The sequence below is a fragment of the Gymnoscopelus microlampas genome, assembly GCF_963454915.1.
Source record: "Gymnoscopelus microlampas genome assembly, chromosome: 15".
Lineage (NCBI taxonomy): Eukaryota > Metazoa > Chordata > Actinopteri > Myctophiformes > Myctophidae > Gymnoscopelus > Gymnoscopelus microlampas.
Window position 1 is genome coordinate 7,157,429 of NC_139952.1, and position 18,254 is coordinate 7,175,682.

Genomic DNA, 18,254 nt, shown 5'->3' on the forward strand with positions numbered 1-18,254 from the left:
CGCCACCACTTTTGCATCCGTTCTGGAGCACCAGGAGTGGGTGGTCCCCGGGAATGCCCCGTGAGCAGCCCCGTTGGGGTGGTCATTTGGTAATTTGTCCACATGTGCTCATTTTCTACACTTGGGGGTCCCCGAGGCAGCTGGGGGTCCCTGGAGCTCCGGGGGTCCTTGGAGGGTGTAGTTTGGCAGGTAAGGAGTGTGTGTGCATGCACAGCAGCCATATTATCACAGGTGTTACCAATGATACTAATGAAGGCTCTGTTCCATTTAGTGTAGCACAGTGGTTCTCAGATTTTTCATTTTCATGACCACCATAACTCTGAGAGTGTACAAATGGAACCAAATGGACCCGTTACACACCCGTAAGGGGCCACTTGGAACCCCCTTAAGGAACCTGGAAGGTCCCAAATTTTAGACCCACTGGTGTAGCAGTGTTTCCAGTGAGCCAGCATACATACACAATATCAGCACCCTGACTCTGTTTGACCAGAATGGAACAGAGCCTTCATTAGTATCATTGGTAACACCTGTGAATGTCTTCATAATATGACTGCTGTGCATAGAGCCTATTGAGCATTTAGAAAACAACAACAGTTACAGTCACAGCGGTGCAGTCATGGTTTACCATCAGCTTCTAGCATGAGAGGAGGAGTGTGCGGGGAAAAAAAAGAATCAGGCCAACAACATGGGACAAATAAAACGGGAGTAAAAACAATGAACTAATGCTTTGACAAGCCAGTGTGTGTGATTAAGCCTCCCCCACATTCTCATATCAGTTCCTCTCACAAGGAGACGACATGCGCCTGTTTTTTCCTCTGGATTTAGTTTCTTTTCTTTTTTTTCTTTTTTTTCCTCTTCATGTTCTCTCTTGTGTTAAAGGAATGAGAGGAATGCGAAGGGAAGGAATGTGAAAAAAGCATCCTGTTTTTCCCTTTCCCTTAAACTTAGTCAGCTATTTGCGTTCATTAGCGCCGCCGCTCTGCACCTTTAAAGATGCAATCGGTCCCTTTTTTTGTAGTGAATAAAAATGCCATTTGAAGCAATCGTTATGGTATTAGATCAGTGGTTCTCACATAATTTGCATGTCAAGGACCCCCACGTTGATTTGTATTTGGCCGTGCACCCCTTTCTGAAAATATTTTGCGTTGTTTAAAATGTTTTTAAAATATTCCACATTGTTCCAACTTTTTCAAGATATTTTGAGTCATATCTATCTGCTATATTAAAGAAGTAGTTCACCAAAAAAAATACTAATTTTCTATCAATTACACACTGAATTCGTCGAGATTTTTTGTTTTTGTCGCATTCCTAAGCCAATAATGTGATGACCGGCGGAAAGATGCTAATGTATCCGGTAGGAGACTCAAAGGAGACTTGTTGAGTCTCCTACCAGAGAGACCGCTCTATACTGTAACTGTACCATTTATCAATTTTGCATGTTGACGCTTATGCTCGGAAACATGGCTCAGGACATGCACGTTACGGACTGAAGCTTTAATGTCATCACTGTCAATAGGCGGGGACATGACTTTAGTAAATCAGTGGTTCCCTAGGGGTCCTTGAGGGGGTTTTCAAACTTTTCAACATAATCTTAAACCTGTTAAAAACACACACACACATAGGGGTCCCCTGGCACAAAACATTTGCAGACGGGGGTGTACAGCCGAATACATATTGATTTGGGGGGTCCTTGCTATGAAAAAGTTTGAGAACCACTGTTGGCAAACTAATAGAATCCCAGGTGCACTCTGTTCTTCCTGATTGCGCCCCCCCCACCCTCTTCCCTGCCCAATAAACAAACAAAGAACAGATTATGCAGTTCATTGTTTTGACTGTTCTGCTGTTGTACAATTACAGCCTGCTTTTTATGTAACGCAGGAGCCATGGTGGAAAAGTACCACAGTTAGTTCTACTTGAAGAGTCCAGCAGGTCAATTGTAAAAATAAAATGTTTTTACATCATAATTCACAGACTACTTGAAATACACTATTCATCTTTTAACCCATTTAGACCTGAGGCCGATTCTAAAAAAGCCTTCTAAATCCTGACCAAAGTTTTCTGAAAAACTTCAAATATTTATTCAATAATTACAACAAATGTATATGTTGCTATATACTGTACATAGCAACAACAACCCCAAAAGGGGTTCCTGTCCTGAAAGGTATAGGGTTCCCGCCCAAAATGGGTTAATACAAGAAACGTGCACTAATTCACATTTACTTAACTACTAAGGCTAAGACTATATATTAGCCAGACTGCCACAATTGCCCCCATGGGTGTCACCCATGCCACCCCGTTGCCGTGGCAACTGGGGTGGCATCTTATTGACTTAAAGGAAATATGGCCGCCGTGTGAATATGGTCTATTGAAGTCCGCACACTGACTCTGGCTCTCTATATAATACTAATAATAATAAGGGTATAATAATAATAATAATAATAATAATAATAATAATAATAATACGGGTAATAATAATAATAATAATAATAATAATAATGCGGTACAAAAGTACCAACCTGCATGGTAACTCAAATTCAAGAGTCCTCGTAGGCAAAGTTTAACAATGTTTACCTTGTATTTTACTATTATATACATGTTTCTTATCTTCCTTTATTCACCTGAATACCTACATAATTGAAAGATAATAAGTATGGTTGAGTCCAGGGTCCGATGCCTGCACACACACACACACACACACACACACACACACACACACACACACACACACACACACACACACACACACACACACACACACACACACACACACACACACACTCCCAGTTAAACAGCACCCTGCCTCTGCAGGAACAGCGTATCTAGAGTCAACATATCAGCTTTTGAACAACAAGGAGACGCAGAGACTCTCCACCACATGAAGATAACCTCTCAGCATACTGCAAACAAAAAGATCCAGTGGGAAGATTGAGCTCCTGCCACTGTAGCCTAACTGCTAACCTAATTTATTTATGGTAACCGGTACAGTGGGCCCCCGAGACCTCTGGGCACCTTTTTATTAATATTTACTATTTTATTTCATATTGTTTTTACACTTATTTATTTTATATATGGGGTCCAAATACAGATAATCATTTTTAATTACATTTAATGCCTAATATTTCTACATTTGCTACAAATTCCTACAAAAACCTGTGGCTAGCCAGACAGTCATTTTGGGCATAAACAAAAGTTGAAGGGTAAATTTAGGTCCGATAATGATGTTCAAATCATGTATACTTTTACATTATTTCTGACCATTTTCCACAGCATACATTTATTTTTACATTTTGGACGAATAGCCAATTTAGGTACCCACTCAACCTGTATATCCTAATTTATGCTTCTGTGACAAAGTGTGACACAATAGTTGTGTAGTTTAATTAATATACTGTAGCACCAATGATTGACTTTAGCCCTAGACCCACACAGGAACTCCAGGTTCGAGTCTCAGGTCACAGGTGTTACACTGGTGCCATGATCCGGATCGGCTGGGTCTTCCGGTACAGGAGAGGTTAAAGGGGGGGATGCATGTACTAGAGTAGCTAAGCCTGAAGCCCAAAAGCCTAATATCTCGCCAGGCCAATAGGCATTCCCTCTTGCACGAGTGGTTGATGTTTGTCTTGTCATCTTAAACATGAACAGGTGTTGAGAACGTCAATAAGCTGTATGCACAGCAGCCATATTGAAAAGAAATTGGGCCGCTTCCTTACTTCCTTCATACCAATGATACTAACCAAATTCCAATGATACTAATGAAGGCTCTGTTCCATTTAATGTCTCAAACTTTTTTTAATGTCAAGAACCCCCATAACTACGGCTCCATTTGGTTCCATTTGTACACTCTCAGAGTTACACACCCGCAAGGGACCATTTGGAACCCCCTCAAGGAACCATGAGGGTCCCTGGACCACACTTTGAATTGAGACCCACTGGTGTAGCAGAGTGTTTCCAGAGAGCCAACATGCACAATATCAGCACCCTGAGAACCACTGCCTTATAGTATGATCACCTCTAGTTACCACACCACAATAACATAAAACAACCTGTCATGAGTCATAAAATAGATTCTTGGAGTGCTGGTGAGTGCAGACGGATGGCTGAGTCATCCTGTGTGCATTGATTAGCTCCATACACAGGTGTGTGCTCACGCCCAGCTCTGAGTCTAATTAGTTTAAATCGGGCCAGGTGTGACTGCTTCAATCAGCCTTCACCTGCCAGTGTTGTGGGTGACAGCGACCATGGTGAATGACCATGGAAATATAAAGAGATGGAAAAAAGAAATCAAATGAACAAGAATATTAAATTTTGTATTTGTTTTTTATTTCTTCTCACGTCATCAAGTTGGACATTCACACAAACATAAATATATTCCATAATAAATTAGACAATAAATAATGTATTTTACAATAACAACATTTAACGGTAAACTCCCTTGTTGCCCGTGGCTGGTAAACGGGGGGGCGTGAGTGACATCACTATGATGATGTCATCACTCTAATGATGTCAGCAGGACAACAGCATCCCAGCAATTATTCCACACAATTTAACATACAGCATTTTGATAGTGAAGATGAGCGTGATGGATTTGACAATGAAATATCTGTGTTTGTGAGCGGACAACAATTCCTATTGACTCTTATTAAAGCACAGAGGAGCTGGTGTGAATACATAAATTAAACGTCACAACATTCGCAGGCCACCGACAAAACTAGCCTATTTTTGAATTACATAACAGAAGACCAGCATGAGGATATGTTCCTAATTGTTAAAAGCAGAAACATGAGTATAGTGTGGGAAAAAAACAATTGCTACATTTTTGCCGAGCTCATTCCAAAACATACCGGCTTAACTTCAATCAAAACATTAAACAGGAGCCTCGCAATTCCTCAACACAATGGACCAGTCATCATAAAGTATACCGCATGTCCTTGTGTGATTGTAGAAGCATTTGTGCGTGAGCAGCGTGACATTAGTAGTGTAAATCTTTGCAAAATTGAACAAATTGTTTGCCAGAGGTGAAGGCTGAGGATGATCCTCTTCATTCAATTTTTAAGCTGCCATTTTGCATGATAATTGACATGATAAGACTGCATTCTATCCTAATTTTAGGACAGTGAAAATCTGCTCTGATACAGAGGAATATTTAATCCAAATCGTATAATTGAAATATTGTTAAGAGATAACCGTAAACCCATCTAGCAATAGCAAACAACTTGTATAAAAAAGAAACAGCATCAAGGCCATTTGCGTAAACAAATAAACGAAACATTCATATCCATAATTCCTCAAGGTACATGGTTCTTTGATACAATGGTGTATCAAAGAAAAATGTCCATTCATCCAGAACATTGTCTTAAGAATGGACACTGGAATGGATCTTAACGCCTTTCAACCCGGCATCCCTATTTTGAGCATGTCATTATCGGTGAAAAGTTCTATAAACTTTCAAAACTTTACTTTGTCATGTTAAAAAATGTCAATATCAGGTGTTTTTTTAAACAGAATTCTTAAAAAAAAAAAAGAAAAAAGTAAAAAAGATTGCGTTGTGAGCTTCTAGTCCAGATCTCTTTGTTTATCTGGTCCAATTAAAGGGAGTCTTCTCTTCCACACAGTTGAGTGCAACATCCTTAAAAGACCTCCATCTCCCCACTGCTTTAGATCTCCAAGGATGAGTGTGTAGGTGGATGCAGGGCTGGCGCAGCGTCCCTCTTTAGATGGAGGCATATAGTCCAGCAGGTATTTGCTTAGAGAATCACTCCTTTGTTATTTCTGTCCTTGTCCTTCAGTCTCTCTCCCTCCCCACTCACTCTCAACACCGCATCCACTTTGGTTTGGTTCCCCATGTGGGAGACAAGGGTTTGAATCCAGGTGCTCAAACATGGTCCACTACGACACCCTTCTCTTTGAATATTGCACTTCTTCCTACTGCTTGGTCGCAATGTTGTGGGTTTGGAGATGTAAGCTTATTCTACTGCTGCTGTGGAGACCGTCAGCCCAAACACGGAAACGTGAACGTTGGAGGTGGCGTTCAGGTCTCTACTTCCTCGTCCTGTACTGCAGCCTGGCGGCTCTGGACGGCCTCTTCCTGGGAGACGCTGTGTGATGTGCAGTCGCCATGTTGGATTTGACCACAGATCTGTTGTGAAAAGAAACCGGAAACAGGAGAGTTAGTTCACAAACTCCTGAAATGACCTCAAACTCAACACCCATGAGAGATCGCGTGAAGCATTAAGCTTACCACTTAAGGCCTATATATTTGTCATACTTAAGGCCTATATATTTGCCATGCTTAAGGCCTATTGTCATACGCCGAATAGCAAAAATGGCCGAACTACAAAGCTAAAGTGCCGTAACTATGAAAAACAAAATCACTGAAAAATCAGTTTAAAAGTGATTCAACTGGTCAGCCAAATGAGATATCGGCATATAAGTGATATTACACTAATTGTACATCTGTTCTTGAGGTAATTGTTTTCCCCCCAAAATCACGGAGGCTACGTATTTTGACCTTTGGGATACATAAATAAGTCGGTGTTTCCAAAAAAACGTAGTTACTGCACTTTGGCCTTGTATAGGGCTCTACAAGCTCCGTTGTGAGCTTATATATTTTTATTTATAATGTTCTATTTTTGCTATTACTCATGCTGAGTAATGGTTCATTCAAATTTATTTTTTCAACCGACTCGTTGAGGAAAGTACATTATTTTCAGCCAGCGACACGGCGAGGTAAATTGTGGTTAAGGGTGACTAAGATGTGTTGGTGGTTTTACCTGAGAGAGGCCAGCAGTAAGTCGGATTCTGTGTTTGGATGATTCTTAGCGTCTACCGAGGGCTCTGCCACAACAATGCTGGGATTCTGCGAGCTGTGAATAGAACACATAACATAAACATGTTAACAAAAAGAAACCAAAACCTGGGAACTTCCCAAATTTCTGCAAAACTAGCGGTTTGCTCTGCATTCAGTTGTTGTGTCGCCCTGAGGCTATATGTCAACTTATGATTGCCCAATTTGCCAGGAATTTCAACCTAACATGTTTTATGGCCCCTGTATAGGATAGACATTAAGTCACTTCAAAGAAGTCACTACAAAGACAGTACTACAAAGGAATTTCCCAGGTAATGGGGATAGGTTTCGCGGCAGTGACTAATTCACCGTGCACCCTCGGTTTCATAATTATCAATATCTCAGACAAGTTACAAGCAACTGCCTCTGGTGATGGCCAAAACAAAACGTTCTATAAATGGCAGCATGACAAATAAACCTGTATGACCTCTTTTGCGCCTTCCAGAGAACGTAAGCATTTCTCCCCATGTCTACCCATATACTGCATTTACCGTCTTAGACACAATAATCCTTCCTCCTCTTTCCATTTCAATTTGAACCAATTTCCTGTCCCTCATACTAGGCCCTTCACACATGGCTGGTGATGCCGGAACGAGACACAGACGCTATAGTTTGATACCATCTATCTTCTGAAGGGTGGGACGTGTTGACAAGAAGTGGAGGCATGCAGGACGGAAGGACGTTTTTTTGGGGGGGAAGCTCACCTGTCATGACAGAAGGAGGAACAAGTCGGATCGGCCGGGTTGGAGCACTGGCATCGGTCATCGGCGGAACGGCGTCGACGAGACAGCGGGCTGCCGAAACCGTACGGGAGGATTTTACTGTGGAGAGAAAAAGAGTGCTGTTATTATTTATTCAGGCTTTTCTCAAGGTGTATTAGCCAGTGGTGTAAAGTAACTGAATACAGTTAGTCAAGTACTGTACTTAAGTACATTTTTTACTTCACTAGAGTGTTTCCAGTTTTCCGTATTTTACTTCTACTCCACTACATCTCAGAGGCAAATGTTATATTTTTACTCCACTACAATTATTTGAAAGCCTAAGTTTAGTTACTTTGTAGATTTTGATTGTTATTACGAAACACACTAACCCCTTCAGCCATATACATTTCGCCGTATGCATCGTGACGCATTGTGAGCTTGTAGATCTGCTATTTTCAAATGATTTTTTATACATTTCATTTGAAAACTTGTGAAATGGGACATGTAACAGAGTATTTCTACATTGCAGTATTGATACTTTTACTTACGTAAAACATTTGAGTACTTTCTCCACCACTGGTATTAACCACATGGATCCTAGCATCCCCCTATTCTGGGCTGAACAGTCGGCGAAAGTAACACATCTACAAGCTCACAATGCGTCGCATCGCAAAGCATTGTGAGCTTGTAGATCGGCTATTCGCTATCGCTGCATTCTTTCTAGATTTGTTGTGAATTTCGTAACTTGCATTAAAAGAAAAATGTTCCTGCAATTTTTCAATGAAGAGATTTAAAAAAAAAGTGGTTAAATGCTTTTGAACATTTAACCACTTAAACTCTCTGTAAAGCTTGTTGTGAATCCCTTGAATACACATCTATTTGGGCCCTGGTACTCAAACTCACCTCGGTGTGTTGACCCAGATGATGTCCAGGTGACAGAAGTAGATGCACTCCTTGTCCAGCCAACTGTTGCACGAGCAGCGCTTGGTCCTGACCAAACGGTGGCGCTGTGGAGACGACGACGACGACGACGGGGCTGGCAGGAGGTCCGGCTGCTGGCCAGATAAGGGAAGTCCAAACCCTGAAAACATACAAGCCATCGACGTTTAAAAAAGAGAATGTGCCAACTCATTCAATAACATAATTAACCCATTGAAACCGGGAACGCATCTAACCACTTTAACCATTATTTTATTCTTTGGGCTATTCAGAAAATAGCAGATGTACAAGCTCATAGCGCGGCACCGAGTGCCGCGCTATGAGCTTGTAGATCTGCTATTTTTGAAAAATCGTGAAACTTTTTGCAAATCATTGAATATACTGTATATATATATATTTTTTTTAAGCGAGCATTTTTAACTGAAATCGTTGCTTCCGGGGGGTCCCTGGAACAACATATTTCGAGATGGGGGTCCACGGCCAAATCCATATAATTTTGGGTGGTCCTTGACATGAAAAGAGTTTGAGAACCACTGATTATTATAGCAACATACGTTTTTTCAAAAAAACTGTTAGGATTTAGAAGACATTTGTAGAATCCCCAGAAGCAAAGATTTGAGTTACAAACGTTCGCATTCGTACAAAATATACATTCAGATTTGCAAGAATGTTCATGATTTTTCAAAAAAATAGCAGATCTACAAGCTCATAGCGCGGCACTCGGTGCCGCGCTATGAGCTTGTAGATCTGCTATTTTTGAATAGCCAAAGAAATCTAAAAATGACACGAACGTGTTCCCGGTCTATATGTGTTAAAAAAAGTGTCAAGTAATACCTTGGCATATAGCTGACAGCATGACTGTGCGATTATCATTATGCAAATAGGAACAGATCGGATCTGCCAGTGGCAAACACCCACTTGGTTCACGGGGATTTGATCGTGATTAATTATGGAGTGTATGGAAATTAATCCAAGTTAAATAGCGTGTGGGCTGCATAATAAGATTGTATGTGTTGATAGTCATTAAGCCTATTTAATTTAGTGCTGGCGGGCTTATCAGACACTGTGCATATACAACAGGTGGACATGACATTGTACTGAATTACTCAGTAGGTCAGGGAGTGGGTCAAATATTGACACCGGCTCAAAGCATTGTTATGTTCATCAGTGGAGGTGGACAGTAATGAAGCACATTTACTAGAGTATTGTACTTGAGTAAATATTTTGAGTATCTGTCCTTTACTTGCGTATTTGTATTTGTTGATACTTTTTGATGACTTTCACTCCACTTCGTTTCATAGAAAAATATTGTTGCCTACTTTTGACTCTCACATTATGAAGTAACCACTGAAACCCTATTTAAAATAGTGAAAATAGCCGATCTACTAGCTAACAACATGGTGCATTGTGACACGATGTGAGCTTATAGATCTGATATTTTCACTAGTATTGATATTTGTTGAAATTCTGGAATATATTGTTTAATTTCAATACAGCAATGCATTGATATCAAAATCAAAATGGACTTTGTAATTTTTACTTTTGAATAATTTAAGTATTTATAATAGCAAGTAGTCCCGTACTTTGGCTTACTTTGAGTACAAATTTGACAGAGCAACTTTTTAGTGTAGTAATATTTGACCAGGAGTATCCATACTTTGACTCAAGTACCTGGGTTGAGCACTTTGTCTGCCACTGTCAGAGAGTAGGTCAAATATTGACAGCAGCTCAACGCACTGTCACCTCCCTGTTCATGTACATTACTGATGCTGCACACAGCGTGCTTCTACTGACACACTAATGGTAACTGGCATCAGACATATCACTACTGTGAGTCATTTTTATCAACCTTTCTTTAATTAACTGGGTGGGTCAATTAGGTATGGAAGACCTTTTCCAATGTGATGAAAACATTATGATGCTGTAATTATGAGAAACTTTCGTAAAATAATGACTTAGTGTCTAAAGATAATTAAAAGTTTCTCTGTATATTAAGATACTGTTACTATTTTCTAAAAATTCAGAAAGATACAGTACTGCCATTATTTTGAGAAGGCCTAAACAATTTCTGGATAATAAGTTAATACTATTTTGAGAAAGTTTCTCATAATGGCTTACATGATATTTCTGTTTACGACAGATATAGTCTTTAGGAAATTAGGAGGCGTATTATAATAATACAACAATATTATTATTATAATTTTACAAACACCCTTTCTTATGTACATTAATAATAATACATCTCAAATTTATGGTAAGCATGACAGCAAAAAAATATGATACGTTTTTATAGAAAAAAAAATCTAAAACAGTTTTGAGTTTTTTTTTATGTATTTATTTATTTTTAGTACTGCATTGTCAATGTTGTTATGCCATTTGTATGCCAATGTTTTACTAGATTTGGTAAAGTGCCTTATAAATCAAAATGCATTAACATTAAAAAAAAAAGTAGCTCACCTTCTTGCAGGACCACACACAGTGTGATGAAGACAGCCAAGACGTTGCACGTGGACACAGACATGATGATGATGATGAGGTTCAGAGGAGATCCAAGGTTTCACAGGTTAAAATATTCAACACACACAGACAGACACACAGAGAGCAGTCAGTCAGTCAGTGTGTACAGTCTGGTCCTTTCAGAGAGCAGAGATCAACAGGTGCTTTATGTTCCAGACCATTGCCAGTCCTTTACTTAAATACTCCTCCAGTATGTGATGTCACACGGCTGGCCCCTCCCACCAGAGTGACGGTACCTCGTCTCTCTCTCTCTCTCTCTTTCTGTGAGGGGGGGGAGGGGTTGGGGGGGGGGGGGGGGGGGGGGGGGTGTCATTGTTACACAATGCTGGTGGCTCCTGGCGGCCTGCCAGACATTCCACAAGTGTCCTTCATTCTCTCACTCGCACTACCTAGTACCCACCGCCATAATTAGGCGATACTCTACTCTGTGTGTGTGTGTGTGTGTGTGTGTGTGTGTGTGTGTGTGTGTGTGTGTGTGTGTGTGTGTGTGTGTGTGTGTGTGTGTGTGTGTGTGTCTTGTCGCTGTCGGGTGGAAAAACCTGGCATATACAAAACTGTTACTTTTCAGGGGGGAAAATAAGAACCAGTGTTCCAATGGATTCAATGTAGTTATTAGTTATTGTTTAGTCACACCAAGCTCTTGTTGATACTTTTTCATTGGATCAATATTTATAAAACCCGCAGACACACTTAACCACTTTCAACCATGGCATGCCATTAAAAGACGAATGTTTGCAAACATTAAAAAAAAAAAGTTCAAAATCTTTCATGCATAGCCCCCCAAAAAAAGCTGATCTACAAGCTCACGATGCGTCGCACCGCCACGTGTTGTGAGCTTGTGGATCAGCTACGTTTTATCTTGTTTTGCACGATGCGGTCATCCGAAAACGTTGGGGGCATGGGGCATTAATTACCGAACAAAAGCATTAAACAGTAGAAATCGTCTGTCTGGCGGAAACATCATCACGTCAAAAACTGTTACTTTTCAGGATTCAAATTCAAAAGCATCAAAAGTAGCAGATCTACAAGCTCGAAACGCGTCGCTTCGCGCCGCGTTTCGAGCTTGTAGATCTGCTGCTTTTGATGCTTTTGTGCGTCTGTAGTATGATCAAGTAGGGCGATAATTTACGAAAAAACACAAAAAGTAAAAAAAAAACATGGAGATAAGAGGTTTCTGCCAGACAGCAATGAAATATAAGATACAATTTCAATTCAATTCAATTCAAAGGGCTTTATTGGCATGAGAAAACATACGTTTACATTGCCAAAGCAGATAGCACAATACAACAATACAGCAATACAATAAAAACAAAAAATATGTACATTTGAAAGTCAGAATCTTCCATAGATCAATTTCTATGTATCAAGATCACTGGGTGCAGGTATAGTGCAGGAATATACAAGGTTTGCGACAATCCTTATATGGCAGCAGATCACACAGACACAGCTCAGCATGGGGGACCTGAGAGGAATGGAATGTTGTGACTAGTTCGCATTGTCTTCCCTTTTTTTTCTTCCATAGACGTATGTGTGTCTGTGATGTGGGGAGATCCTGGAGAGGGAGGGAGGGAGGGGGGGGAATTCTGCTGCGATCGTCAGGAAGGGTGGGCGGGGTGGGGGGAGCGTGCGGGGGGTTGTTTTGCATGATGAGACACTCTATCGCTGATAGTGACATCATGGCGTGCTGCCAGGGCCAGCGCCCGGGCAGGAAACAGAGGGTCAGGCTAATAATCTATCAGGAAGAACGCGCGCGGACGCGTGCACGCACGTCTCACACACGTGCGCACGCACGCACGCACGCACGCACACACAAACACACGCACACACACATTTTATATTCATGTCCACACAAAGGAGAGCACACAAGGACACAGATATCAAAGATACAGTTAAGGTTACATTCACAAAATCATGGCACATGTCTACATGATACAATAAGCATGTCGCTCAGTACCAGTGCTGTATAATCTAGTTTTTTTTCAGACGGTATCCCATGAATATTCCCTCGCGCACGGCACGTGCACACGCACATATACGCGTGCGGTCACAGAATGAATTATTGTGGTAACAGAGGATATACATTTTTTATCCCAAAATTTCGGTTTGAGTATACTGCGTATATAGTGTATACTGGTGGAACACACCACTGCTCAGTAGGCTACTCTATGGGTATACAGTAAGTAACAGTGTCTCCGCCATATGTGGCGGCTGCCAATTATAGCAGAGACAGCACAATACTTTGCCAGCCTTTTTGCCTCCTTTTTGGGCATCACAAAAGTTTTTGAAACCCTCTAACAACCAGTCTGTGGGTATGTCCTAGGCTGCCAAATATAAAAACAAATAGTCTGCACCTAATAGCCCAGCTCTGAGATGGTATGTAGAAGAGGTATGTAATGACCTTGGTCATAAAAGCTTCCTCTAGGCTATAGTGTCAAAGGTGCAGGCCAGAGCCTTCTATTGGAGAGTTACGTCAATGAGAGGGCAGAAACAGCACCGGTCACGTGGTTCACGTAAAGTCGAAATAGTGACAAACGCTCATAGAACTCCAGTGCATTCCGTAAACTTCCGGTTCAGGGCTTTGTCACTAATCGCCAATCGAAGGCTCTGTAGAACATTGTTTCTCAAAGTGGGGTCCGGGGACCCCCAGCGGTCCCTGGGGGGTTCCAGGGGGTCCCCAGCAAAATGTGTTAATATAGCATCGCAATCATTCTAACCACTTTAACCTTTCATACTTTGGCTATTCAAAACTAGCAGATCTACAAGCTCATAGCGCGGCACCGAGTGCCACGCTATGAGCTTATAGATCTGCTATTTTTGAGAAATCGTGCACATTTTTGCAAATCTTTATATGTCTTTAAAGCGAACATTAGTAACTCAAACCTTTGCTTTGGTCCTCCCTGGAACAAAATATTTTGAGATGGGGTTTCCGCAGCCAAATACATATAATTTTGGGGGTCCTTGACATGAAAAAGTTTGAGAACCACTGATGTAGAAGACTGGCCCGATGAAGTGAACGGAGGTGACGCAACTCTACTTATATGGCTCTGGTGCAGGCTATCTCTAATACAGACACATGGACTCTTCATCAACCACAACAACATCTGGTGTATTAGCTGTCAAACACGTAAAGATGTCTGGGTTATCACAGAGATGAAACATGGATGGAATGACACAGGAATGTTTGTACATACATACTGTGGGTGCATGATATTTTGATATGTCCCTTGCTATGAGTTCCACTATTCTATCATGGCGTTCTATGTACATCCCTTTGTGTGCATAACAGCCATGCAAGATGTGTGACGTGTTTCAGTAATCTCACGGACGCACACGCACGCACTTGTACGCACGCACACACATACACGCGCACACGCACACGCACACACGCCCGCCCGCCCGCCCGCCCGCACGCACGCACGCACACACGCACACACACACACACACACACACACACACACACACACACACACACACACACACACACACACACACACACACATGTATTAGCCTACTATACTTTTGAAGACAAATATTAGAATGGCAATTTAATAAATGCTATCCTTTACCATTATTTTGGCCGTGTTTATCCTAAAGCCTGAGTTACTGTATAGTCAGTTGCGCAACTGTATCGCACACTGAAATTAACAGATCTCCAAGCTCACAACGGTGTGTGAGCTAAGTATAAATCAGGCGTAACTCCAACGGTAACCCCTAAACCCTAGCTCTAAATCAGTGATCAGTGTGTCACACACACACACACACACGCACGCGCACGCACACGCACACGCACACGCACACACACACACACACACACACACACACACACACACACGCACACGCACACGCACACGCACACGCACACACACACACACACACACACACACGCACACACATCTCCATTAGTTTGCATAGTTCATTCCAGTTGTGGATAGATGGATATTCCTCAGTGGGAAGTGCGGAACAGCCTGCTGGCTCTCTCCAGCACACACACGTGGACACGCGCACACACACACACACAGACGCACGCACGCACGCACGCACACACACACACACACACACACACACACACCAACACTGAGACCGTGTTGCACACACACACACACACACACACACACACACACACACACACACACACACACACACACACACACACACAGTGAACTATAATTGGGAAACATGGAGTTATGTCACACAGGATTGGATCTTATCAACAGGTGTGTGGATGCTGTGATTCACGGCCCCCGGGACCTGCAGATACGCACGGCCAGTTTGAAGTCGGTCGGGTGGAATGGAATTTTTGCACGCGGTCAGAGTTACGAAGACCTGTAAGGGCACCATTTGGTTCCTAACTATTAATCATTTAACATGGGGACCCCCCTGGACCACACTGAGTAATGTGTAACAGTGACAACTCGTTTCTGTGCATTCCTACAGTTGGGTTAGACTGGTAAAGCTGCTATGTGAGATAACCTGCAGTCTTCCTGTCGAACATAATCTGAGGTCAGCGGCGCGAAAGTCTGAGTGGACGCACAGATAGGTGTTAAATCGACATCAGCAGAAGGCTCTCGTACGGTATGAAGACATCACTGATGCAACCTTGCATCAGAAAATTCTAGGAAATTGAAATTCTGAAGAACACTGTGAGAGACTATCGTATAAACACAACACACAGAGATCACTTTCACGATCACGCTCCTACGCTCCTACTGTATATAAGCTCATTCAACTTCAGTCATGTGTAAACACACTGCTTCTGGTTACTGATATTGTCCTTCTGATGCATGAACATCTTTTTTTAAGTACATTGAAAAATGACGATCTCCCGAAGCAGGGACGTTTGTTTTCAATGAGTCTAACATTCATTAAAAGGTCAATATCAGTCACCATGAAGCAGGGACGTGGTTAAGAATGAGTTTTAAAATTGAGTTTTAGTGAGTTGAATAGGCTTATATAGGAGGGGGCGTGTGTCTGATGTACTGAATAGCAAATATCTAAATATTGAGTCAAGCAACTTTAAAAAAAAAAAAAAACTACGCTACGCTACACTGCACACACAAGCCAGAGTAGACATGGAAATGATTTTGAAAATATTTTAAAGTGAAATTCTCCAACCACTTAAACCACAGCATCTGCATTATCGGGGAAACTCTGGCAGAAAATAGCAGATCTACAAGCTCACGGCCTTGTAGATCTGCTATTTTCAGCGAAGATATTTAATGTAGCGCGAAAACAGAAAACGCACTAGCATAGTGCCCTGAGGGTCTCCCCTCAACAACGTATGGGCTTTGAGTGGAAACCCCTAACTGCTTCCCCTGAGTGCTCATCATTCATGACCATGTTTTATCATAATGTGAGTTTTTACAGGGAAAAGCGTTATGTTGTTGAGGAAAGCCCTGCTGAGGAAAACCCTGTCATACTACCACGCTTCCTCACAATAATGTAGACCATCAAAGACTCAGTGACTCTAGGGACACCTAGGCAGGAAGAAAGGCAATTGGTGGAAGAAGTAGTCCAATTTTCTAAAAAAGTATCAATACCACAAAATATAAAAATAAAAATATATCTCTGCTGTCCGGCAGAAACCAGCTAACTCCAAAATGTTCATTTTTCAGGAAATGAAAAAAGTGGAGTTAGGAGGTTTTGTTCATCACTGATAAGAACAGCTGAATGGACCTAGCCTGAAACTCAGCCTGAATTTTCATTTCGTTTCACTCCATTATTCAGGCTAGCGATTCAGGGGGTGGAGCCAGGCTAGAATGGACCTCCAAGCTCAAAAGGGGGTGGAGCCTGGAGTCAGCAAGACCAGCTAACTCCACCCCCCTTTGGTGGAGCTAGCTGGTTTAGCAGAAAGTTTGAGGATCCAATGGAGTTAGCTGCTTTTGTCAGAAGCGCTTTTTAATGCTTTTCTTTGGTTCAATATTTTTTTTTACCAACACACAGGCATAAAGGGTGTTCAATGGCCCTGATTTATGGGGAAAAAAATGCAAAAGCGTCAAAATGAGAGTTAGCTGGTTCCTGCCGGACACTCAGCAACCTACTTGAGTAAAAGTACAAAAGTACTGAAATCTAAATATACTTAAAGTACCAAAAAAAAAAAAATAATCCATTATGCACAATGCCCCATGCATTTCATACGTTTTTCTTTTCTTAAAGTTCTCAAAAGGTGTCCAAATCTTTCAAAACACAGGCAGGTCTACAAACTATAGAACAGCTACTTTTCAATAGCCAAAATATAAGAGGTGCATGGTGGTTGATATTAGATTATGTAATGTAATAATGATAATGTAAATCTACAAAGTAACTAGTAACTAAAGCTATCAAATAATGGAGTAAAAAGCACAATATTTTCCTCTGAGATGTAGTGGAGTAAAACGTATGAAGTATCCAAAAATGTACAAACTCAGGTAAAGTAAAAGTCTACAGTACATGAGTAAAGTTACTTTCCACACGCTGGCTCTGCTCCTCACAATAAGGTAGTCCATCAAAGGCTCAGTGACTCTGGGGACAACCTAGGGCAGGAAGAGAGGCATTTCTCAACCCAGGGAAGGGAAACAACAGCACAGGGACATGTTGGGGATGTTTTGTAGTGGATAAGGGACTGCTAGAGGAAATGCCAGAGGCATGTCACAATGTCACCAACACATTTCAACAACTATTTGTTCCGATGAAAGAAAAAAGTAGCACTTAAGCAAATATTTATCCAACGCCAGAATGACGGTTGGGATGAGATGGGCCTAGTCTACAAGTATCCCCCCTCTCACACACACACACACACACACACACACACACACACACACACACACGCACGCACGCACACACGCACGCACACACACACACACACACACACACACACACACGCTACCCCCCCCCCCTGCTACATAAAGAGTAGACAAGACAGCAGTGGTTCCCAACTCCGGTCCACTGGACCTCTGCTGGTTTTCCATCCCACCAGGACGTTAATTACATTCACCTGGTGTCCTTACGGCATGATTTATAACGTGTATTGTGTCCTACACTGTGCATATTATACATTCTAAGATTGTAAATCAGTCCATGTAATTAAGATAATCGAATCACTGGACTAGTTAGTCCTAGTAGGGTATAGCCACCGACTCTGTGAGAGCTTCTGCTAAAATGCCTGAATTGTAAATTGATCTCGCACGTTTAAGTCACTCTGGGTAAGAGTATCTGCTAAAGGAGGCTACGTGCTACCATCCACGGTGATCCACCGACCGAACTTTGTGGGTGATAAC

General features: G+C 41.7%; 2 protein-coding genes across 2 annotated transcripts in view; both read right to left on the reverse strand.

Annotated features, from left to right (window-relative positions):
• phactr4a (phosphatase and actin regulator 4a) overlaps nt 1-18,254 on the reverse strand; it is a 369,306-nt gene that overhangs the window by 144,828 nt on the left and 206,224 nt on the right. The window lies entirely within an intron of this gene.
• On the reverse strand, nt 4,299-11,133 carry LOC311061510 (uncharacterized protein). The gene is made up of 5 exons (XM_084080169.1): nt 10,942-11,133; nt 8,449-8,626; nt 7,549-7,665; nt 6,771-6,863; nt 4,299-6,136 (listed from the first exon to the last, which is right to left on the reverse strand). Exons 1-5 carry the CDS (start codon nt 11,003-11,005, stop codon nt 6,037-6,039), a joined length of 552 nt encoding a protein of 183 aa, XP_083936295.1. The 5' UTR covers nt 11,006-11,133; the 3' UTR covers nt 4,299-6,036.

What these genes read in the sequence shown, in the direction of transcription:
- LOC311061510 (XM_084080169.1), bottom strand. Translation starts at nt 11,005, where the DNA reads ATGTCTGTGTCCACGTGCAACGTCTTGGCTGTCTTCATCACACTGTGT. An exon ending in GTGTGTGGTCCTGCAAGAAG is followed by an intron (nt 8,627 to 10,941) that starts GTGAGCTACTTT and finishes GTATGTTTTCAG; the next exon opens with GGTTTGGACTTCCCTTATCT. An exon ending in ATCTGGGTCAACACACCGAG is followed by an intron (nt 7,666 to 8,448) that starts GTGAGTTTGAGT and finishes TTCTCTCCACAG; the next exon opens with TAAAATCCTCCCGTACGGTT.